The 25569-nt window shown below is 41.8% G+C and overlaps 1 protein-coding gene across 1 annotated transcript; it reads left to right on the forward strand.

Moving 5' to 3' along the window:
* Positions 1-16490: 16490 nt before the first annotated feature.
* On the forward strand, positions 16491-23275 carry metrnla (meteorin like, glial cell differentiation regulator a). The gene is made up of 4 exons (XM_022198149.2): positions 16491-16901; positions 18744-19132; positions 22149-22208; positions 22351-23275. Exons 1-4 carry the CDS (start codon positions 16804-16806, stop codon positions 22662-22664), a joined length of 861 nt encoding a protein of 286 aa, XP_022053841.1. The 5' UTR covers positions 16491-16803; the 3' UTR covers positions 22665-23275.
* The last annotated feature ends 2294 nt before the right edge of the window (positions 23276-25569 follow it).

The following is a 25569-nucleotide window of genomic DNA, read 5'->3' on the forward strand; positions in this document are numbered from 1 at the left end:
CCTCACACTGTTTGCCTAATCGCAGATAGCCAGACCAGTCCACAGCGCTGTGTCAGTCCTGCAGAATGCTCCGACTGCACCCATTATCATACTATTATAAGAGCTTCGAGTTATCTGGATTAAAAAAACAAACAAACGGTTGCAATCATCTCAAGCAGTGCTCAGCCAAGGATGCGGTGACGGTATCCATACAAAAATAGTGCTACAGTTAAACCTGTTTTGGTGTTAAAAAAAAAAAAAAAAAAGTAAATAAATAATTGAGCACTGTTTTTAGAAAGGCAAAATCATTAAAAGAACCATGCAGGTCTGCTATATTGCATAATCCAGACTTTTTCAGCATATAGGTTGATGCTTGGAGATTGTTGCTGTTGTTTTCCATAGTGAAGGGGGTTTTCAAATGGTATTGTTCCGATGACGGAAGGGAAAGAGAATGCCGTCTGAAATGTTTGCTGGAAATGGTAGGCGCATACCCACAGTCTACATCTGGTGAGTCAGAATACCCTTAGCCTAATATTTCAAAATGTTGTGATAAATGGAACAACATCTCTAAACAAAAGATACAAAACAGTCAGAATTTCATATACTGTATTCTTACTTCACCCTTAATGTATATATACACTACCATTCGAAAGTTTGGGGTCACTCAGGCCATTTAATATTTGCCATGAAAACTCACATTTTTATTCATGTGCTAGCATAATTGTACAAGGGTTTTCTAATCATCAGTTAGCCTTTCAACACCACTAGCTAACACAATGTAGCATTAGAACACAGGAGCGATGGTTGCTGGAAATGTTCCTCTGACCCCTATGGAGATATTCCATCAAAAATCAGCCGTTTCCAGCTAGAATAGTCATTTACCCCATTAACAATTTCTAGACTGTATTTCTGATTTATGTAATATTATCATCATTGAAAAAAATGATTTTCTTTAAAAAGTAAGGACATTTCTAAGTGACCCCAAACTTTTAAACAGTAGTGTATACCAATTATTTTCACAATAGTCTCCATATATTGTGCTTGTTACAGTTGAAATTTCCATCGTCATAGCATCAGCATAAAGAAAATTCCAATTGCTCACTATTTGAATATAGCTAATTTTTTTAAAAAAATGATAATGAAAAAACAGAATTTTGAAATGTACTTTTATTTGGTGGGAAATAATTAAAAGAATTGTATCTGTTAGCCCTAAAAACTTTGTCTAAATTTCCTTTTGCAATTTTTCTCAACCCTTTGAACCCAATAATCTGTGTACAGTCCCAAACCACTTTTGATCTTTGCTGTCCAACTTTTTATCTCTTAAATACAGCTTGACTGAAGTCAGGTTTGGTTGTATTCACCAACATTTCTAATAATTTTACATCCTGCCTTCATTTCTTTCTCCATCCTCCACCTCATTCCCAGTTCTTTGGTTCTCTGCCGGGAATCTTGTAACACTAAGTCAGCTACATCCTTGCTCACTCTTGACTCCACTAATGGGAATCTAAGCCGTTTTGTGCTGCAAAACCTGATTTTTTTTGTGAGGCAGAAGTTACAAACAGGTCCCCTCAGTGTATCAACACTTCATATATTTAGGTCATAATTTATGTTTACGTTAGGACAGATTTCATAACCATATTTGATGTCAGGGAGTAAGTTCTTCATGCTGCACCTTCTCTCATCTGATCTTTCACATGTCAGGTTCAGTGGAGACAACGTGCATGTCCACTCTTACATACACACAGAAGTTGCAAAGTGGGGCCCTGCTGACCTGGTCCATTGTCGTGAGGCCGCAGGCGTGCTTGGACACATCAGCCGAGGATCAGATTGCTTTTGTTGGGCCGGTCCCAGGTCCACGCTGCTCCTCATGACATCAAAGGGGCATGTCAGTGTGTGTTAGCAAAGATGAGAAGCGGTGCAAGCACAACTGAGCCGAGTGTGATCAGCAGGGGCCACAGTGCACCCTCAGGACGACACTGTGTTATCTTAGCAGGCAGGGTAGTCATGCAGCACTGACAAAGCGTCCACACACAGCAGCTGAGGTGTGCTGAAGAGCCAGAAAGTAAAGGTGTTCAGGGCAAGAAACCAGCATGGAGGAAGAGATAGATGGAGAGTCTGCAAGCAGAGAACACTATATGTCTACATTTAGGCTAATGGGAAAGATACTGTACATGGGAGGTCAAATGACTCCCTAAACAGTCATCAGAACAAAGGCAAACTGCTCTGATGTGAGACGGAGCCAGTGTTATCTGCTCTACCTGCTGTTGCACTGAATGTATTCGCAACATTTGGGTATTTGATAAGAGCGACAATAGCAGAGAGATGAAGCAGGTTGGAAGAGGATGGTGGGGGTCAGGAGTCACCACACAGGAGGCAAAACATCCTCTGCAATGCTCCCAAAAATCACATCCCCCCCAGTGAAGTTTCAGCCAGACCTGTACATCCTCTCCACAGTCCAAACACAGCAACACTCTTCCCCATACACCTCGCCTGTAACTAACAACATGGCTTGAAAAATTCAGCTGTAAAAGTGTTTGGATTGTTTTGTCTGAAGTGGGGACGCCTGTTATCTTTTAGGCTATTTACACATTGTATGCATGAAAACTGGAGGGAGAAATGGAGGAAGATATGTTTGCATGATATTTTTGTATGCTGCCGTTGTTGTGGCGGGTGTAAAGCCATTTAGCCGCTTGATGATTTTCATATTTTAACTTCAACGGAAAGATTACAAAGTCCCATGTTAATTGAAGAATACTACGCTACTGTTCAAATGTTTGGGGTCACCCAGACAATTTCATGTTTTGCATGAAAACTCACACTTTCATTCCTGTGCTAGCATAACTGCACAAGAGTTTTCTTATCAGTTAGCCTTTCAACACCATTAGCTAACACAATGTAGCATTAAAACACAGGAGGGATGGTTGCTGGAAATGCAGATTTTCCATTAAAAACCAGCCATTTCCAGCTAGAATAGTCATTTACCAGATTAACAATGTCTGAACTGTATTTCTGACTCATTTAAAAAAACAGCTTTTCTTTCAAAAACAAGGACATTTTTAAGTGACCTCACACTTTTGAACAGTAGTCTATATGTGTGTGTTCAGGCAGCAAGGCTTAAAAAACCAAATATTTTTACTTATTTTGCTAAAATAAAGGGATGTTTGAGGTTTTTCTACACACAGTGACAGCAAACCAATGTAGCATAATAAACATAACAGAATTATGTGACATTTCTGTGTACAGACGGCAGATATTACCTGCCAGGTTGATGCTGCCGTGAGGGTTTGTGTGACCAAAAAAAAAAAAAAGATATTTTATCGGCAGGTGTGACTCTTGACCCTTCCTCTGTCTGTTTCTGTCAACACATCTAGACCCAGTGTCTCAGCTCGGGCATGGAGAGACATGCAGCACCACCACAGGCTTTGTCTACTCACCTGCTCACATGGATACAATATCCAGTCTGTTGAAAAGCAACAGTGTGCACTTGTGACTGCCCTTGGCTGTCTTGCTCCGAGTCTTTTCTTTGACAAGTGAAAGGCAAAGACAAAATAGACTGACTCAACGTAAAGTGTGTATTCTCTGACAGGAGATATTCAGTTTTCTTCTCAGCGCGGTCGATATGGCACAGCCACATAGTGGACCGCCCTTCTATGAGTAATGAGGAGGAGACTGATCGTAAACTACTTGTTGATGTTCAGCAGCAATTTGTTCACTGGAGATGATGTCAAACCTCAAACATCCATTGGCAATTCACCAGTGAGTTTCCTTAATTTATTTTCTGGACAGCAAGGTTAATCTTTACACAATGATAACATTCCTGGCAAGCCTCCTGGAAGACACACACACACACACACACACACAGACATACACGTGCACACTTTCATTCAACTGGCAGATGATTCCAGATGTTTCCTAAACGGATGAAAGGCAGGGAAGCTCCTCGCAGATCTGCATTAGACTCAACTCAGAGTTGGAAGCCGACCAGCTGGAACCACCCAGTCCTCCATACGGTTTCCTTCTCGATGGCTCCTCCCAGCAGAAGCCCCATAGTTTTGATTTATATACTTAGGAAATGTCAGGCTCATGAGGAGGACGAAGGGGCTGACGTGCCTTTCATTAAATATAAAGCCCCATGATAAGATAAAGTGGAGGGAAAGAATAAAATAAATGAACAAAACTCAAAAGAGAAACACAATCTCAGAGAGCAGAGATGTATCCTTTTCGGCATGATTATTTATGCATCATTAGACCAGCCTGCTCTTTGGCACTATCATCCAAGTGGAAAAATAATTTTTCATTTGAGGCTTCAGATTGGCAGCATGGAATTAATAAACGTCTCCAACAGACTGGTCTTTCATCACAGATCACTGATCCACCTCATGGAAATATCAGGATGTTATTAAATCTGTCACTCCAGTTTTGTAGAGTTCGTGGTTGAGACTCGGGCTTACACAGGCACATGTGAAAATACTAACAGAAGCTTAGTACGAGTCCAGCCGCAGCCCGGTGTGAGCGAGCCACCCACGTTTTTCTTCATTGTATCTGATTAATGCAACATCACTCAAAGCCACAAACCCCTCAGAATGTCACTGAGAGTCAAAAGTGGGTGTGCCTTTCACCTGAATGGGAAGATTGTAACAATTATGGTGTTACCTCAGCTCGTACAATGGGACCATTGTGTGGCGTATAACTCCCCGGGCTGCTGGTGGATCTGAGGCTTGGCAAGATGAGAGTGGGACAGGGTTAGGTGTGGAGCGAGCCCACTGATGAATCGCTGGCTTTGTTTGCAGACATATCCTGGGATATTGATCATATGGTTGGAATGGATGGAGCTCTGCTTGTAGTCTGGGCTGCACACAGCAGACCAGACACATGTAAAAGCATGGTAAATCTCACTATTAACAATGTGGATATCTTCTCACTTTAGAAAACCATCGGGATTCCATTTCAGACACAAAAAAGTTTATTCAGTGAAACTCCAGTGTCTTAGTTTCAGTGAAAGCTACAACAGGGCTACTGACGTCCCTTCATACATGCACTCCTTTCTACTAATCTCACACCATCTGAATATGTCTGCATCACTTACACGAAAAAGTTGTGAGAAGGATGGGTCACTAACTGGACTTGAAACAACACCGTATGCCAACCACATGTACAAGAGATGGCACTTCAAGTTGTGTGAACTGGTTATGAAAAGGCGTTTTATTAGCATTTCAGCATCAGTATTGATTAAAAAAATCACAGTGAATACAAAATACTTGAGAATTTGCCTATGAAACTTACAATATGCCCTTTTCATCCACTTAGTCTAGAATTTTACATCAATTAGGCTTCAAACTGAAATTTAGATAAAACTAGAATTTAACATTGATGAAGACAGACTAGCATTTTAGATTAATGACACTCACCAATAATAAATGTATTATCTGCGTTACATTTTTTGCTAATGCTCTAACAGGAGCGGAAGTTCAGCTTGTTGCTTCCAGCTGTTTGTAAGAGTCTTTCCACTAAGTTTATTAAAATTCTGCAGTATCAGACAGCATATGAGTGTATGAGCGTCTTTAAAGCGAAAGAGTTGCGCACATTTACGCACGTGAAACAACAACTTTGTTAAATACTTTAAATTATGCATTATCCCTGAAATGGAGACAGGATTAAATAATTTATTATACAGCTGAATCTTCAGCTCTATCACAGCTGGATATTACTGTACTGTAAAAGTCTGATTTGTTTGTTAAAATCTAAAAAACCTTCTGCCATTTAAAGTTTTTTCTGAGTTTTTTTTTTTTTAACTTTATTGTGTGGATGAGGGCATCATCCAGTTGGAACACTCTAATCAGTAACTACCATAATATGGCCAGAGAAACCCAGTAACACTGAAAACACATGTCACTGTTACCATAATTGGCTTTAGTGAGATAAAATAACGCACGTGGACATAATTTTCAGAAATGATTAATAAACTATAATTGTTTAGCCTATGAGTGAACTTCCTGTCAGATACACTGCAGCATCTCTTCTAGTCAACTCTTTTGAACAGTGGCTACTCTAGTGACTGAAAGGCTAACTGTATTACCTGTATTAGTGCATGCACATCAGATAACCAGTCACATTATCTGTAAAGTAAGGAACCAAAGTGTTCATGTGTGTGACTTCTAGACTCTCATACTGGCATCTAGAATTACTAGGCCACTACAACGGCATGACAGGATTCCTGAAATTCTGTTATGACGTCTGTTTTTTTGTAGATTTTCAGTGGTCCTATCCCTATACCCTGATGAAAAATTTCTATAGGAGGCTGTGATTTAGAATTCACAATATATCATATAAGTTGTGTAAACTGAGGATGATGACTGGTTAAATTGAGACCTTTCTTTGTGTTTCGAAGTTTTGTGTTGAACACACTGCAGTACATTCTGCACTCTCCCCAGGCTTCCTTTGTGAGGGAATGTGTTTGTATGTGTGTGTTAATGCTTGCGGTTGTGTCACCTGCTGCTTTCAGCTGGTCGTGATTCACCTGCATAGATGCATGTCTCGTCATGACAGAGTGTCTCATTTGTCAACAGACGTCTGCCAACACAATAACATGAACTCCTTCACACGAGTGCATATTTAACAGAGGAATACTCATTCAGAAATTTGTTTTCAGTTTAAAAGACCACATTGTAAGGCTGTGGATTATCTTTTTCTTTATTTAACATGAATAGAAATTATTTTCAGAGATCTACTACCAGACATTTAACAGGTGATATGTTCTCTGGCACCGGAAAATGCAGACAACTGTTTGAACTTTTACGATCCTTTTATTCCTCACATTGTGGCCTTTCTGTCCTGTGTTGCGAGCATATCTGATGTGTTTCCACATGACATTTGACCTGCTGAAGCGTGTCTGCGTACTGGAGCATGTGACCATGGGACGTGTGTGTGGAGTGTGCCAGCCATGAGTGTGTGCGTGTCTACGTGTGATGCACAAACCGGCCAAACAACTTGCTGATTCAGCCCTGCAGTGCTAAAGGCGTATGTTTGTGTGTATGTGTCAGACGCTAAGGCACTTAGCAGGGCTAAGCCGGGCGGGCGAAGACTGGAGTAGAATGCAGACTACCACAGAGCACAATAATAAGATCACAAAGCACAGCCTCCACGCTCAGCTCCCATGATCCCTCAGCTGATCCTGCAGCTGATCTGGCAGCGGCGGCCTCCTTGTTCCACTCAGTCAGCACATCAGCCACTTTCAACTTCATCCAGGTTACTAAAGACAGAGAGATTAATACTCTCTCTACTTCAGCGCCACCTGCTTAGACCCAAAAATAATGATGTAGACGGAGCCTTTCTTCAAAGTCTTAGTAAAATTGAAGGTGATCGTAATGATCCCGGCAGGTGATTTTATCCAAGACGGGCTGTAACCTGCAGAAGCTTTTTAAAGTTTTTAATAAACCATTATGTGTCGAGAGGGGACTGTTTAGTGACGAGAAGTTAGTGGTTTACTAGAAGGTCATTTCCACCAGTACTCTCTGGTTACCAGCTCAGTTCAGAATGATTCTTCATTTCACCACAGGCTCTGTTGGCACCCTGCCTGACATGACCTCAGGATGAAGGTAACATACAGACCTAACAGGTTATTTGTGGTCCATGCTCTTTATTAATGCCTTGCTTCGTGTCTTGGCATGCCAGCGTTGTTTTTTGTCACACGGCATGGAAAAACAAAAGAGAGAATTTTGCAATGATTTGGACTATTGCTTAACCAAAGAGCAGTGTGTTTTTATTTTCATACAGAAAGGTGATCCCTTAACGGCGCACAGAGGAACAACACGATGGTGAAACGTGCTCATTTTACACCCTGAGACGACCAGCGTGCTCGCTACCAGAAAGATAAAAAAAAAATACATATACACGTCTGCTCAGTGTGTTACTTTTTCACTGTCTTAACATTAGTAAAGGGCATTTCCTCTAAAACACCTCTGAGTTTCAGTTTTGCAGAGTTGAGGTAGTGATGAAACCTCTAAGCCACAACTCAGGAAGAACAAATTTAATGAAGAACTGAAACCTAATCTAATATTCTCCATATTTAGTTTGCTCAGAACTGATGAATTACCATTTTAGGTGAAGAAACAACATACTTTATGAGACCTTACAGGAAGAGGAAACAGCTCTGACAGCTTGGTATATTTTTAGTTTGTTGAAATGCAATCTTATCAAACATTAGAGATAAAGATTAATCATGTCTGAAATAGTCTCATCTATGAGACAGTGTTGGATCACAACAAAATAAGCTGTAAAATAGCTAATCTGAATGTAATAGATAGTGGCATATCTGCATATAGCATCGTAAAAGACTTAAAAATCACACAACAGTAAAAAAGGAACATGTTTAAAAGAAGAACTAGTCATAACTGATGCTATAGCTAGTTGGATGATATACATCTGCCACTCATATGTACAAGATGGAAATCCTCAAGAAGCAGAACTATTTGCTTTCACTTTGATATTTATGTGGTTTTTAGTTCTGCGTTTTCTGATCCTTACCTTTCCACAAAGTCAACCACCTGTCACCAGCTGGAGAATCCACAAATGAGGCGAGTATCACCTTCGGAGCAGACCACATTAGTGTCGGAACTCCGGGCTTCCGAAATCCAGCTCTCGTTTCATGCAAAATGAGATCCATTCAGAAGGGTGCCAGCGGATCCTACAGACCCCACTGCTCCAAGAACCAGACCACTGGGTCGGAATTTCCATAAAGAGCTTCGTTTATACCCAGATTTGACTGATTGTTTTGTTCTGAATAGTCTGATGGCCATTTCTCCAGGCAAACCATGTGCATATAAAAAAAACAGCTTTGCGTGTGGATAAACACAATAGGCCAACTGTTCTCCTCTCCTGCATTTCCTCTTCTTGTTCTTTCTCCAGATATAAACTCAGGAGCTTGTTAATGCGAGCTGAAATAGCCTGTTGGGTGGCTATGTCAGCTGCACAGTGGCGCAAGAAATATTCAGATTCTTTAATGGAGGGAAAGTATCAACAACACAGTGCAAATGGTCTCAAAAACTTAAGTAAATGTACAGATGTGTTGTCAGCAAGAGTCGATTTATTATCTATGGGGTTATTATGCACTATCATGTTACATAATTTCAATGTTATGGGTGGTAAAAACTATTTCTTAACCACTTAAAATGAGGATATAGGTTGTACATAATACTACTACTAATACTACTACTAATAATAATAATATTAAAACCATCCCTGTAAGTCTTTAAGTAATGAGTGATGACATTATACTTTTCAAATAAGGGTTAACAGTTCTAATGAAAACACAAAATAAGAGCTCATTGCACCAGAGCAAAGTCGTACCATTTTCATTAAATTAGCCGACTTCTGTTAAAACTAATGGTGATATTCTCCTCACTCTTGCAGGCCTTTCCACATTTTTAAAGCCTTCCAGAACTCAACAGTAGTTCAAAGCGGCATTAAAATTACAATATGCAGTGAGTGCAATAGAAAAAAGCAATCTAACTAAAGCTGTTTGATGAATGTACGGCAGTAGAAAGTATATTATGTCTCTCTCAAATGTTGCAAAATGGTGTCCAGTGCTTCAGTAAATGTTCTTTATTATTGACTCATTGTTATTATTTCCACCACTGTAGCTGTGACCGTCTTTCTTTTCTTTGTCTTTGTTGTCTGTAGTGTCTGGTTAAGTTTTCTTCACTTCACTTTTCACCCAGAACCACATGGGAAAACCAGGAGGCATCTCCTCAAGCATTTCCTCCTCAAAGTATAAAGAAGCAGAGACCAAACACATAACCTCAACCATCAATTGCAAATGCCCATGTAGCCTGACTGAGCCTCACATGCCCCGTCAGATCACTGCATTTCTGATTGAACACAGGCGACGTCCCCTGCAATGTTAATAAAAATATGCCTTGCTTTGTTTTTTTGTCAGAGGAATTTAAAACTCAGCTTATAAAAAGAGCAGCTGGCATGGATGAAATCAATATTATTTGAGTAATCAAATGTTTAAATGTCCTGCTGAAACGTCCAGGAGACAGAAGTATTGCACAGGAATGATGCCAGAGTCTGTGAGGAGACAGAGGGAGCCGATCTCCTTGTGTGAGCCAAAGAACTTAGGAATTAACAAAGGAAGCCGCTCCTGCTTCTTCCCTCCCACCCCCACAGTCTCTGAGTCTATCATGGCTGTCACCCGGCATCAGCAGGCCTAATAGCTGAAGCTTTTTGTGTACAGCATCCTGGACTGATCGAGCAAATCGAAGAATGAGCTTACCCCTCAAGGAAACTCTCATGTCACAGCGCCATGAAGAAGAAGAAGGGACATGGGCCAGAGGAAGCCATGAGAATCAGATCACCGAGGCTAATCTGCTGAGCGGAAGTCGTCCTGTCTGTGGTGGAAAGAAAGGTGCTTAAAACATACACAACTGCTTTTACTTGAGAGTGAGTCAGATTCTAACTACAATACCAGTTTCTGTGTTTTTATTCCCAAGATATGTTCTTCATGTTTGGTTGCTGATAATCCTCAAGCTTCAGAAGAACCTGGACCTGCAGGCCTAATTCATACCTGATTTCTGTGAAATCCAAAGACAGAGCAAAGTTAAATTCACCTTTATTGTGCTGTTGCTTTTACAAGAGCTGCCCAAGTGCTATGGCAAGTGTCCTGTCAGAACGAGTTGTGACCCCAAAATTTTCTCCAGAGCCCTCAACGCTGTGGTTCCTCAGGTTTCTGTGCATTGGCGAGGGAGGGATATAAGGGCACTGATAGCACAGTGATGGGAACAACTTGGAGGCATGAATGGCTAATTCGGCATGAATTCGACAGTGTCACTGTGTTGAGGCCTTGGCAACATCTAATCTCCTCTACCACCCGTCACGAAGAATGCAGCTATGACATTTCCTGGCTTTCTCCATTTGGGCCCGTTGTCTCTCTCTCTGTGTTTCTTGGCATGTTTTGTCTCTCTCCCCACGAGCACATGAGCTATACATCACCATCGGGGCTGGAACAAAAGACAGGCTTTGTCTTTCCATGCTTGCAAAAACTTCAGGGAATTTTGAGTGCGATGCTCCAGTTGCTGCATACTTCAAATGTGTCACTTTCCTCCCACATATTTTCACACTGACTGGATGCATGGACTTTACTACCAGCAGAACAACCGCTGACCAGAGCCGATGATTGAGACCCAGGAGCTGGGATGAACACAGTGTTCTTCACCATTAAGCAAAAGAAGAAAACAACTGACAGAGGTGTTGGAAGAGATACAAACACCATGTCTGTCCTCAGATACGACACTTGAAAATGACAGGGCTCTTGTTTACTGGCAGGAATGCAATGCAGGTTTGAGCTCAGCTGCATTTCTGACTGTCTGGAAAGGAGCCAGTGAGGGATGTTGACAGGCAGACGGCCTCTTGATGGTATCAGCGCCTTCCAATCTGCCCGTGCATACCACAAGATATCGGACATGCTTGTGTGACTTGCAGTTTACGGTTTATCCGCCTGAGATAGTGGTTTAACACAACAGGTTGAGACTAGCTCTGAAAAAGAGCTGCGGTTTATTCATCAAACTGGTTCTCTGAGCAGGAGGTCTAATGCTGAGTGGAACGTTGTTGAAAATTAACTCCAGCCAAATGGATAAATAAACCCAGAGTAGAAAAACCCTCGATGAACAATAGGTTTGTTCACCGTCAACTGTGCTGCAAAAACAGTTCTGTTAACTGATTAATGACAGACAAGCCTGGTTTCTTACTGTACTGCAAACAATTAAGGAAAAAAAAGTTGAGGAAAAAAAAGGACAAATGGCACACACACACATGTAAACACATAAAAATCACGTCCTCTCAGCAGCCTAATCTACTTTATAGCTGCTTTTTCACCTGGAGGGTAGCTCTGAGCATAAAAGTGAGTCTCACTCAGCAAGAGTTTGGGACAACAGGCCTGACAGTTAAAAAAAAAAAACAGTCCTACCCTCCCCCAAACTTTCAGCTGCCTTCCCCTCTCTGCCTCCCTAAACTCCCCTATCCCAGGCTATATAACACATATTTACTAAACGCACCTAATCCTCAGTTTTAAAACTGCACATCAATGCCTCTCTGTTGAACTCCAGCATTCCTCTGCCAAGTTTCAATCTAAAACCAACAGTAAGAGCGCACCGTATGATTAACTGTCAGCTCTCCAGCCTCCTGCAATGCGTCAATTGATTTGTGGCCCCTCCAACCCCTCTGCCATCAGTGTGACTTCTGACAGGTGAAGAGTGAGAGCTAAACCTCCTTCCTCTGAGCTGTGATCAGAGGGAAAATAACGAACACTAGCGGCAAGTGATCAAGCAACTGCAATAACAAGACGAGGGCAAATGCACAGGTTTCAGTTTTTGAAAAAAAAAAGGGGGGAGACATCCTATTTGTACAGCATCTAGTCATTCTAAGCAGGCTGCGAGGGAGAATTGGGTGCAACTGCATGTATTTTTTTGCAGAATAATGGGTTGATCACATATGTTGGTCAATAGTTTAACCTGTTATCAATCCAAATTGTGAAAACGCTCAACATAATTCCCTCAGGCTAATGGTAGCATTTGGAAATAGCTTGTTTTGTGAGGGAAATCAGCAAATCTTCCCATTTCTTAAGCATACACCAGCATATATGTAGCGTTCTTATTTGATCATTTGCATCCCTGCTGATTATGTAATCCTCTGAATCCTTAGAATATCGTAAATAAGCTCTGACGTGCATAGGTTTGGAGTAGTACTGCAGGTGTCATTGTGACAGATCCCCACATATCCTGCCTGGACATGTTTTGTGTTTCTGTTACCTCATCAAGAAGAAGAACTTCCCAGACAACCTGCCATATGGAAAAGAAGTACACAAAGAACAGAACATACAGTACACTCACCAGGCAAACTTCCAATCCAGACGACACAAGCAATACTCAAAAAGTTGCTCAATGTCTGAAAAAGATGGTAGAAGGTTTGTGCAACTTTATTACAGGAGGGAAACTTTACAGTCAACTCAAATTAAAAGCCTATCTGCACATCCATCTGAGGTTTGTGGGGCCTTTCACTGGCACGTGGCCCAAGCCGGGGCATGTACGTCGGGTCGGTAATGCCGACACGACAATCACCGACGAGCTGCAACTGATTTCCTAAGAAACCAGAGAGGAAAAGTAGCAGTTACAAACTGCACTGGTTTTCCTCGTCAGACGGGTTTCTTTCCCATGCCATCCACAGAGAAAACAATCTTGCTCGTAAGGAATCGTTGCCCAGAATCCTTCACTTGAGTGATGAGTAGTTTGTGTTTACAGATGATACAGTAGTAACGGTCCACACCGCTCTGCAAGTCCCAGCAGCTCTTGTTGGAATCGGAAGCTACTTGTAATGAAGTTGAAATGGGTTTTCTTGTAACTGTGGCTGAGATTTGTGTGTTAATTTATAGAGCAACTGCCAAAAGAATTTAATGACATTAATCAACAATGATTTCCACTGAATATTCTAAGGTAACTGGTTGTAAAAGACCTTTCAATCTTGGAGCTCCTGACAGCATTCAAAGACATTGTGCACAGAATCATCAACATGTTAGTCTTTAGTGACTTTATTTCATTTATTCCTTCATGAGGCCGATATTTTGGGAGAGAACAGAGAATTTTACACCATCACTGCCCATTTCAGCCCTTAAATCTTATAATATTGGAAAACTATGCTGAAAACTACTAAACTGTACAGCAAACTTTAGTACAGTTTAACTATGATACACTGTAAAAAGTACGCAAAAGTGTTTAGAATAAATATCATTTAATTTTCTGCTTTGATGATGGCAGTTCACTTTTGTGGATTCTATCACTTTGAATTTTACATCTTGCCCCTTTAAACTATTACTGTAATTTCAGAGAAACTGCAAAAAAAAAAAAAAGCTTAACGTAAGCTGAACTGAACTTTAGCACTGTCGGCCTGATGTCACAACAAGCATGTTTCTCATAGTTTTCTTCTGCAAATCACCCACGTTTTCATCATGTCAGGACACAAAGTAAAGAAAGAAGAGAGCAGTAAGGCTAATGACAAAATCCTGGTTTACTTTTTATGATTAAGAGAAATTGAATGATTTATGTACATCTGACTTAAACCAGTTTCGTTTATATTGTTTGTTAACTTTATTTGGACAAACTTATATCAGTTGTAACCAATTGATTTGTTTAAGTTGATCCAAAAAATCTATTTTTGTCAGTGTAATACTGCTGCAGTTAATCTAAATGTAACTTTGTAGGGAGTGCTGATTAATTATGTTCAACCTGTTGTTTCAAAGCTGTAACCCACATTTTTGTGGTGGTGGTAGTTTTTTAAATCAGATGACTGCATTTTTCATGTATAAACAGCAGGCATAACATAATGATCGCAGCTTTGTTTCAACAACATGCCAGCATTTGAAAACTGCTTTAAGCTAATCGTGTTTATGCACCTTTCCTTTAAAAGAGCATTGTTTTCCTCCTTCCTTCAGCATGATTACTGCATTCTGTAAAATCCAGATTTGAATTTCAAATCCCCTCCTCACACACAAAGCCCTTAATGACCCAGCTCCATTGTGTCTTTAAGACCTTATTGTGCCATATTATCCCAACAGAGCACTTCACTCTAAGAGAGCAGGTTTATTTGTACTTCCTTGAATTTCCAAAAGCAGGATGGGAGGCAGAGAGTAGAGCTGCTTTGCTGTGGGATCAGCTCTTAGTTTGGGTTTGGGAGGCAGACAACCTCTGTACTTTCAAGACTAAGCTTAAAACTTTCTCTTTTGATAAAGCTGATAGTTAGAGCTGCTTTAGATGACCCTGAACCATGTCTTAGTTATACTCCAGAGCTGTGTGTTTCTAATCAGTGGTTACTTGGCTAAAGGTGCTGTTTGTCTGTTTTCTGTCTGATTTCCTTTCTATCTCCTCTTTACCCTCACCCTGACCAATCAAGGCAGATAACCACCCTGACTGACCTATGCCTGGTGTTGTTAGAGGTTTTTCCATGTTAAAGGGTATTTTTTTCTTCCCACTGCCACTAAAGAGGTGCTCAAAGGAAATAAATTGAATTTGTTATGTTTTCTCTCTATAATTCAGCTTACCATGAGATGACATATGATGAGATTTGGTCTGATATAAAGAAAATTGAAATTAATTGTATTTAAGGATTAAATCTTGTTGTGGCAACAACAAAATTTGTGCAGAGGTTTTGTAGGCAAGCCTAGCTTTTCAAAGTAAGAAGTTTGTCCTGTTAACCTATGTAGGAAATATTAATTGAAGTTTTACTGCTAAATGTAAACATTCTCCTTCAAGATGAAGGATGGAAATGCAGGGCTGCTGTTGTCTTTTCCATGCAACTTCTATGCTGCCTTCAAGTACTGTCAGAACATTTCAAGTACTGTCAGAACATTTAACTCATTTCAGATGAGTTGAGCAAGTGGAAGGTGGAGATTTCCTGACATTACCCTTGAAAATCAAGGAGTCGATGGCTTCCAGTGTCGTAGAACTTCATTACAGCTATCAGCATATTAAAATGTGAACCAAAAATTTAGTAGAAACTGTGCAGATGATCATGATAAAGGAATAAATTTGATTATAATGGACAAATACATAGTTATTGACACTTTGTTTCGGTGTGCTAGGTGAGCTGTAGTGTAATGGTTGAATAAACAAAACAAAATATAAAAAGAAAAAAAATAGGGAAATCCTCTGTTCATTCCACATTGGGTAAATTTGCAGTGTTACAGTAGCAATGGGGGTTGTGCAAAAAAGATCAGTAGGAAAAAACAAAAATAAAGAAATATACACTACCGCTCAAAAGTTTGGGGTCACCCAGACCATTTCATGTTTTCCATTAAAGCTTACACTTTTATTCATGTGCTAACATAATTGTACAAGGGTTTTCTAATCATCACTTAGCATTTCAACACCATTAGCTAACACAATGTAGCATTAGAACACATCAGTGATGGTTGCTGGAAATGTTCCTCTGTACCTCCATGTAGATATTCCATTAAAAATCAGCTGTTTTCAGCTACAATAGTCATTTACCACATTAACATTGTCTAGACTGTATTTCTGATTCATTTAATGGTGTCATCATTGGGAAAAAATGCTTTTGTTTCAAAAACAAGGACATTTCTAAGTGACCTCAAACTTTTGAACGGTAGCGTATATGTGTGTGTTCAAAAAATACATGGCGGCAGTGTACTGTCCAAATGTCGATATTTGGATCTTGCACAGATTTCTTGGAAAATATCATGATTGCACAGGGTTAGTACAAAGGTTCAGAGTTTGGGACTCAGGATTTGGAGTTGCAGTTGTTGAGAGTGATTTATGCATTTGAGTATTGTTTCAAACAATGCGTCTTTACTGCCAACTACATAACACGGCAGCTCACTGATGCTTTAGGGATGTTTTTCTACAACAAAATCACTCCGATGCTGCACTTTCTGCTGTGAAACTCGCAGGTCGGATCCTGAAGCGGAACACGTGAACGCAGCATACGTGATAAACTGCTGTGGATGGGGTGTGACGTGGAGAGCAATCAGGGCTGCCGAAGTGGAGTCAGAGCTGAACTCACTCCACATTTTACGCACGGCTGTCAACACCGAGCGCCACGGCGGAGTGCGTAAAGAAAGAAAGGAGGAGAAGAAGAAGAAGAAGAAGCGCCTTTATTCATTCGGAACCTCTCGAGACTTAAAAAAAACATCATAAAAGAGAGACCCCGGGGAGCACACGGAGCGGATCGGGGCTCATGGAAACGCGATGTGGCTGGAAAGACAGCGGTGGACTTGATCATAGTTTCACTCGAGAGGAGGCAAAGTGAGGCGAGATAAACATGCTCACCCCGATGCTGGCCTCCGCGCTGCTTCTCCTGCTCCTCTGTCGGATTTCTTTCTGCCAATATTCAAGCGATCAGTGCAGCTGGAAGGGCAGGTGAGGCTTCCTGACTCATTTATTTTCATAAAGCAAAGTTCTAAAGTTGAATAAAATGGCTGTAATGTAATGAAAGTGAGTTAGTTGCTGGCAGCGACCTGAAATGACTGTGACCGAAACTCAGCGGTGAAGGAGAAGCAAATTCTAAGGAAACTGGCCACATACGTAGAATAACACGTTTTCTGCTTAAGATCGGAAGCTATTTTCATTTGTAAAAGTATTTTAGAGACACGTGGGTTTGAGTTTGTGCTGTATCTATTAACGACTGACCAAATGAAATGATCAACATGGCAATAAAAAACGTCTTTACTGTTATTTATAATAATGAGCTTGAATTAAAGTCTATCCTATTCCATATACAAATGTTGTCTTTAAATATCAGCTTATGTTTTAATAATCCTGGAAATGTTACATCAGTTCTTCCTTTATTCTGTGATGCAGAATTTTACTCGTGTAGCCCTTCTGAATCAGTAGTGTGTGTAGAATTTCCAAGATTTTTTGACCTGAAAAATCTTTCAAATAAAACCCATAGGTGGGTATGAACATGCCTACAAACATATGGTGCCATGTATCTACTGCAGTGAGTGGTAATGACAATAAATATGTAAGATTCAGTCTCAAAAATATTCATTCATTCACAAAAAATATTTGCATAATTATATGTATACAGCTCACAGTCCTAAATGCAGCCTTGGTGTGTGTCTATAAAAAGATTTTCATCAGATTCTTCATCCTTTAAGCAGCACATATTGGAAAGTTTCACCTCCCATCAAACATCTGCTGAAATCTGTTTTGCACTTGAGAGCTGCGCCTCAAATAGTGTGGTTTTGTTTTTCATCCTCCAGGAGGGGTAGGCGATACTTTGAGCTTCCAACCAATAATCTGTTGTTCATTAGGGAGGCTCTTGACTAATCGCCTTTAATTGCATGCAGAAGTGATGAAGTTAGAAAAGGACTTAATTAGAGGCGTGCTGAGGAGAGCCTGGTTATGGGGCTTTCAGCTGCATATGCTCCGCATGTGCCATGACTTACTTTTAGATCTCTGGCTGAATTTGAATTTCAGCATCTCATTTTCAGGAAACTGGGCGTTTCTCCTTCAGAGTCAAACCACTAGCTTGGCATGCGCACGCTGGTAGACTGCTGATGGCTTCCTGCCTCTGGCTTTGCCACAGAATGACTGACAGACTGGAGTTTTCAAACCCTGACCAGGCATTAAGTTCTGGAGGGAGTCATTTGGTCATGCTGGCGCCAGAGTCCGAAGTGCTGCCCGGACAAGTCTCTTCCAGTCTCTTTGGTGGCTTGAAAGCAAGGGGAGGTTCGGTGCGTGACCTGCATTTGCACTTGCATGCAGCAAGCCCAGCTACTGTTGCTGCTGTTGTCTGCCCAGAAGCCCCTGTGTCCCTCCATTCATCCATTTCTGCCTCCAAACTCTTCCCAAAGGCAGCCTGCCAGTGGTGCGTTTTGCCAAAGCTCTGGGCGGAACAATGTGGTATGAGGAGTGTGTGTTGGAGCTGAGGTCATTTTGGCTGCTCCGGCTCGTGACTGGTCATGCAGCCAGTCTTGCGCACGGCCTTAATGCTTCAGAAGGAATGTGGTCTAATGTCCTCACAGTCTGCCAGGGGTCTCCACCTTGGTCAGTTAACTCAGGCTATAAATGACCAGAAAATCATTTTCAGAGTGGCGAATAAATCTCTTTATGTCATGTGACAGGGGAAATAAAGGTTCTCTAGGAGTCTGAAAAACAGTTCTTCACAGAAAAAGAGATTTTCACACATTTTAAAACAATCTTTTCATTGTGGCGTAGTTGGTGTGTGCTGACTTCTTATCCTTTCTTGCTCCCCAGTGGTTTGACCCATGAAAACCACACCAGGGATGTGGAGCAGGTGTATCTGCGTTGTTCCCAAGGTTCTCTGGATTGGCTCTACCCGACAGGTGCCATTATCGTCAACCTCCGACCCAACACAGTCTCCCCCGCCGCCGCTCGGCTCTCCGTCTGCATCAAACCTTCCACAGACTCAAGCGGAACCAACATCTACCTGGACCGTAATGGCATGCTGCGTTTGCTGCTGCGCGAACAGGACCAGGCTCAGGGCAAAGTGCACTGCTTCAGCATCCAAGAGGGGGCGCTTTTCATCGAGGCCGTCCCACACATGGACATCAGCCGGCGGATTACAGCATTTCAGTATGAGCTGGTCAGCGACCGGCTGGGAACAGAGGCACACTCATTTGGTGGTAAGAAATGTCTTTGTTATGGTGCTTCTGTATTGGATAAACCTGCAGATAATTGCTGGTTTAAAGATCTGCAGGCTTACTTTTGATTGATTCCCTCTAGAACTGAGTGGCTTTGTCTCCATGGTGTGTGCTGTGCACTAAATGCAGCCATCTACTGGTGGAAACTTTTATTAAGTTGGACTCTAATAGTAGGAAACTCAACTTTTGCTCCAGCACACTGCTAATATGAAAGCCAAAGTCTATTTTTCTTGTCGAATTGTCTGTACATTTTGGTTTTGGAAAAATATATTTCTTGTCAAACTCTCATTCTGAGTATTAAAACATCAAAATCTGAATCCGAAGTCTTTAGGCAGCTTTTGTTTTTTAGAATAAAATTTCAATATCGGTTCACTCCACAACTATTCAGGCTTGATTTGCCTTTAGAGTACTATGCTGTAGGCTTTAATTATTTTTCTTTCTTTCTTTTTTTTTGGTTTGAGTTGTGTGTGGAGGGGCACAGCCAAACAGAGGGCCTCCGATGAAAAACAGCCGTCTATTTTCACACTGCGTACCTGCCAAACCTGCACATTTTCAAGCTCCGCAACTGTGCAAGCAACTGTGTTTTTTTCCACCTAAAGCAAAATATGAGCGGTATCAGGCCCACATCTGTTTTTACGGCTCTCTGGGTTCACATATCCACATCCTGCGTCATTATCTGGCACAGCAGAGAGAGAGAGAGAGGGAGAGAGAGGGAGAGGGTTAAATGCAGAGGAGCCAGCGTGAAGTTGTTTTGACCACATTAGTGTGCTCGGCTCGGCTCTGTAGTATAATCTGGTGCTGTAATGTGGCCTGAGATAGCACTGGGATGATTCACAAAGACAGTGGTCTCGTGTCATCTGAAGCCTCGACTGCTGGATTGATTGCTCCTTCGCCTCTTCTCATCTTCTTTTCTTTTTCCCCTCCCTGTTTCTTCCTTCTTTCCTCTCCCTTCCTCTTCTCTCTGACCCGCTGTGCTGGGATTGAGTTGCTCACCATCAAGCTGGAATGTATCTCCAACCAGATGTTGGGAGGAACTTGTACGAGCATATAGGCTTATTCCCCCCCTCCACTCCCTTCTTTTCTCGCTGTCACTCCCTCAGCCTCCCTTTCAACTCACTTAAGTTATTCTCCTTTTTTTTTTTTTTTTGGCCTATCAGTCTCACTATTTCCTACCTCTTAATTTCCTTCTTGTGTATTAATCATTCCACTATTTTCTTTTTCATTCCTCTCCCCTTCATATATCTTCCATTTCTCTTCCTGGTTTTTTGAAGTGGTCGCCGTCTGTGCCGAGCCACATTAGCGAGATGTGCTCCATTACAGCGGAATGCATCTGGGCCCAGATGTTGCAAGGACACTGCAACGTGCCCCGCCACCCTTCCTTCCCCACTCCTCCCATCCCTCAACCCTCTCTGCCCCTGTGAAGTGGTTCGCGATCAGAGTGGCGCTGCATGTGCACGGGCCAGAAAGAGATGCTGACTCGGCTCTCAGCCCATTCCTGTGGTTCTGTTTCATGTTTGACATGTGAGCCCCGCTCAGCTCTGCTTTGGAGGGAAGAATAAACACTCCCGGCTTTAGCCTGGGCTCGCTGCTCTGCCTAATGCTATGGCAGTACGCGGGCTCACTTCAAAGTGAGCTTTGCCCTCTGCTCTGGGCTCCGGGTCGAGGGAAGGCCTCTCTGAAGTCTCCCGGCTCTCCAGCTGTTCCTAAGCCATCTAGGCTTGTGGCTGTTTGACCCCTGACCGCTGCGGTGATGTAGCAGCACCTTGTGTTACTGCACTAGCTGACCCTAAACATGCTTATCCCTCACCCCCGTACCCACGACCTCAGACAAGCCAGCTAAATATAAACTCAGGCTCTTAAAGATGACAGAGGGCCGACATCTCCTCTTCAGCGTTTGACTTTCCAAGTAGCGGTCTGCAAATTTTTCTTCAAAATCTTAACTTTGTGCTCAGATTTATGACCAGTCATGTGAAGTAGTGCGGTTTCCAGCACACTGGATCCACCTGAGTTAACACTCTTAATCATTCTGTTTTACTTTCTGGACACACAACCACTCATGCCTCCACCCTTAGCCCACTGCTGACTAGACACCCCTCCATATGCACCCCCCTCCACCTGCTCCTGTGTGCCACTCTACCCCTAAGGAAATCCACAGCAGGTCTCGGGCTAATAAAGGCATTTTGGTTCAGCCACCCACAGGACCAGCTGAGTCAACTAATCATTGACTTTACTGGTCTCGCCTAGAGCCCTTTCTCCTGCTGTAAAGCAGTCTGGAGGTTGGCAGGCTGAGTTGCTGCTCTAAAACCACCAGTCAAAGATAAAGTGGGACAGATTTGAATACTTGATCAAGGCTATTGCCATTAATTTACCTAATTATTATGAGACTGCCCTCTCTGTGTTGTGATGTCTTTTAAACAGGAACACTTGGTCCTTGTCTGCTTGTGTCAGTATCACTTTCAAGGCCGGTAGGAAATCTGCGTGATGTTATAGTTGAGTTGCAGTCCCAGCAGGAATGCTGAGTGCTACCAGAGCTCGGGTCAGAGATGTAGCCTCTCCTTGTCTTACTGCTCTGCTTATCCTTTTCATCTGGTCTTTGTTTGTCATGGGGTGTCAAGGGGCTCCTGTGGTGGCGGAGGAGCTGAACTGCCCCCATGAGCATTAGACACACACCAACATACACTCATCAACACTTTCTGGTGTAGAACTGCTAAATCTTAATCTGCCATTTGTAAATATATAATCATGTTTGCTTAAAAATCACAGTGACCCTAATTGACTATGTGAGTGTAAGCAACACATTCTCCAACATGGCCGACCCAGCCACAGTTGTGTGTTTGTGTAAGCAGTACTTAGCTGGAAAGTTGTGGACCTGTCAACAAGATTTTTATCACGCTGCGTAACAAGTCGTGCCAAAAGAAATCATGTGCTTTTTCTGTTTCGCTTTGCTCAACCAAATTTTTTCTCTAAAGTTGTTCTCTCTCTTTTTTTTTTTTTTTAGCGCCCTGTCAGCCCTGCAGCGATGCTGAGATGCTTCTAGCAGTCTGCACCAATGACTTTGGTAAGTCACAGCAGAGAATTATAGGCTTCTTCCTGCTGCTGGATGGTGGGCAGAAATGTCCAATGAAAGCAATCTGCTGTTTAGCATGAAATATAACCGTTTCCAGTTTCTTAATTTTGTTTTCCTGCTTTTTTTTCTCCAGTGGCAAGAGGCAGCATTACGAAGGTGGACCAAGAAGAGGAGCAATCATCAGTTACAGTGGAGATCAGTCGCCTCTACAGACAGAAAACCCAGGTTTTTGTATCTGGGGGTGTGAGGGTCCGGAGATGGAATGGACGTATCAAGATGCCCCGTCAGTGTGGGGTACGGTCTGGTGAGGGTGAGTTCCTCTTCACTGGGACAGTGAGGTTTGGGGAGGCCTGGATGGGCTGCGCCCCACGCTACAAAGACTTCCTGCGGCTGTATCATGAGGCGCAGCAGCAGGGGAACAACCCCTGTCACATGGACACTGACTGACCGGGATACCTTTTGGAAATAAAATCTTCACTGAATGGTGAGGAGAGCTGAATCAAGTATTCAGGCTGAGGAGAGACTGACAGACTGGCCCGATGGCAGAGCCTCTCTCCTCTCCTGCTGTCTTTTGACAATGGACGGAGCTCCTGAATGTTGCCAAGCAGCATACTAGTTGTACTCAAAGTTTGAACATGATGCAACGTGGAATGTGTTCGGACTGCCTTTCTCGCACACAAGGAACTGCAAGGTTTTAAATGTAGCAGACCCCATTTGTTTTTTTTTAAAATGTGTATAAAATGTGAATGAATATTGTACATTTTTGAAGCTCTTTGTGCTTTGTAAAAAGCTTGATGTACAGTTATGAATTTATTTCTTACGACACAAATGTATAAAGTGAAAGCGTCTTATTTTGTTTAAAAAAGGATTTGCAATTTTCTGCCTGGATTTAGTGTTTTTTTTTTTTTTTTTTCAGGCTGTACAATTGTAATAAAAAAGAAACCAAAAAAAACAAACAAACCTTTTTTTGGTCTTGAGAATAAAAGCTTTTATTTCCTTGCACAATGCTGACGTCTGTGATGTTTACCTGTAAATAAACAACACACATTTTAACTTTAGCAGGCTCTTAGTGCTTTGATTTTTGACCCAATGTGGAGAACAGACGGGCATTCTGAAAAAAAACTAACCATTCTATTAAGTGCATAATTAATTTTAAACTTTTTTTTTAATTATTTGGGTATCAGATTGCTGGTTGGACTAAACATAAAATTTGAAAACCTCATCTTAGGTGTTTTTTTATGTTTTTGTGACATTTTAGTAGCTGAATGATTGTTTAACATATAATTAATGCAAATGATCATTGGTTGAAGCCTTAATTCTATTAAACCTAATTTATTTAGGCACTGTGCTGCTCAGGTGTAATTTTTTGAAGGGATGTAGCGGCTAGTTTCAGGTTGGATAATACAAAATTCCCATTGGCACTAAGAGGCTCTTTTTCTATATTCTCTATTGGAAGAAAAACACCATCATATGATGTGCTTTAGCCTCCTCACCTCAGCCTTGAGCCGGGACCGTCTGCCAGGGGTACAGAGAGATTGATATCAGAGAGTTGGGGTGGATTCCTCCAAGTTGGTTCCTGTGGTGATGGGGTGGCTGTGTGTCAAGGTCAATGTGAAAGGCCTCTTTGTTCCAACGCAGCAGCCTAGTATAAGAGCGAGGACTGAAGACAGACCTGAATACAGCCCAGTGACCAGGCATGCAGCAGAAAGCAGCACCCTCCAGCCACACGAATTTTGATTGACATTTACAATTCTGCTCAAACCCCCCCCCCCCCCCCCCCCCTGTTTAAATGACCGCTTTTCATTTTCATCATCCCGAATAAAACATGAGGAACTGATGAGAATATTGGAGCTTTTCGCTGACCTACACCCGGTGATGCAGCCTGCGAGCCCGGCCTGTTAAGATGACATCCAGTTCATGGCCAAAAGCTCTTTTTGTCTGCCTTTTCACTTAAACGGAAATGCACCTTGAATGAATGAAGAATAAGTTGCCCCACATAGACAATTGCTTTTCCAGACAGCACTGTGCATTGAATTGAGTGTCTGAATTCCAGCTGAAAGCCAGAGGTCCTGGAATTGCTCACTGGGAAATGCAAACAGAGTTTCTATGGTAACTATGTCTCACTATGAACCTTTTCGCTCTGGCTTTAACACCAGGAGCCTCGGAGGTGGAGGAGTGGGAGGAAGAGGAGGGTCAACGGGCTTTGCTTGGCTGCCGGGTGCGTCACTGGACCAGCTGTCCTGGTCGTCAGAGTTTCCTCAGCCTTGAGCCGAAACTGTCTGCAGGGCTACAAAGAGACTGATATCAGAAAGTTGGAGTGGATTGGTCTGCTGTTCAGCCTTCTGGTAGCAAAATCTGTTTCCAAAATTCCACGGCACACATAATTATTACCTGCATCACTCTCCAAAGTGTTGTTGATGTATTCTGTCCTCCATAGTTTCCATTGCACATAAGCTCTTTCCATCCAAGCTGAAGACATGGCATCTTTTAAGAGGATACTCTCAGTAGCAGCAATTTGTTCTCTGTGACTGTGGATTCATTTTCACTAGAGCTGTAACAATTAATCTATCAAATGATTAATTAACTGAAAAACTTAGTCAGCAGTTGCTTTGATGAATTCTTATTTTAAGTCATTTAATTCTTTAACCAAAAATGCTTGTTTCCAGCTTCCTAAAAGGAAACAGCCATGCACACTTTTCATTGTTTTTTAAGATGTTTTTCAGGCCAAACATCAGTAGCTGAAATGAGAAAATAAATTGCAGATGCAATGAAAGTATTTGTTGATAGAACATTGATTTCACACAGGACCATCATAATACACAGTTTCTTTTTTAGTGAAGTCCTAAAAATGAATCATTAGCAGACACCTCAAAAGCAGCAGACAAGCTCATAATCACAATGTAAACTTTTGCTACTTGTTGGTAGCATAAATCATTCAAAATAAGCCAAACAATAAATCTCCCTTAAAAAGAAACAGCAGCTTTTCAATGACAATATTTATTTCTGCATCTGCGTGTAACAATAGTCTACAGATAATTTGACTAGCTGGTCATTGTCTCTGATACTGCATGTTTTATAAATTATATATCAGCAAGATTGTGCAAAGCCCTTCAGTGGGATTTGGTGTGCATTCAGTTAATGACTTAGACACATGCAATCGGTTGAAACTCCATGGGCGAGGTCAGATTTTGCCGTATTACCAGTTGAGAAGGATCAGTCTAAACCAGACGTAAATACGTGGAGCCTTTGTGCTGCCTGTGTGATTCAGCCAGAAGGCACTGCATGGTCATCTTGTGGGTGGAATTAAAAAAGAGAGGAAGAACAAACCGTCTGTTGAAAACTGCAGCCGCGG

This window comes from Acanthochromis polyacanthus, chromosome 21 (assembly GCF_021347895.1).
Source record: "Acanthochromis polyacanthus isolate Apoly-LR-REF ecotype Palm Island chromosome 21, KAUST_Apoly_ChrSc, whole genome shotgun sequence".
NCBI classification, from domain to species: Eukaryota; Metazoa; Chordata; class Actinopteri; family Pomacentridae; genus Acanthochromis; species Acanthochromis polyacanthus.

Bases quoted from the DNA above. Each gene is read 5' to 3' on its own strand.
- metrnla (XM_022198149.2), top strand. From the start codon at position 16,804: ATGCTCACCCCGATGCTGGCCTCCGCGCTGCTTCTCCTGCTCCTCTGT. The intron at 16,902-18,743 runs GTGAGGCTTCCT...CTTGCTCCCCAG, and splicing joins CAGTGCAGCTGGAAGGGCAG to TGGTTTGACCCATGAAAACC. The intron at 22,209-22,350 runs GTAAGTCACAGC...TTTTTTCTCCAG, and splicing joins AGTCTGCACCAATGACTTTG to TGGCAAGAGGCAGCATTACG.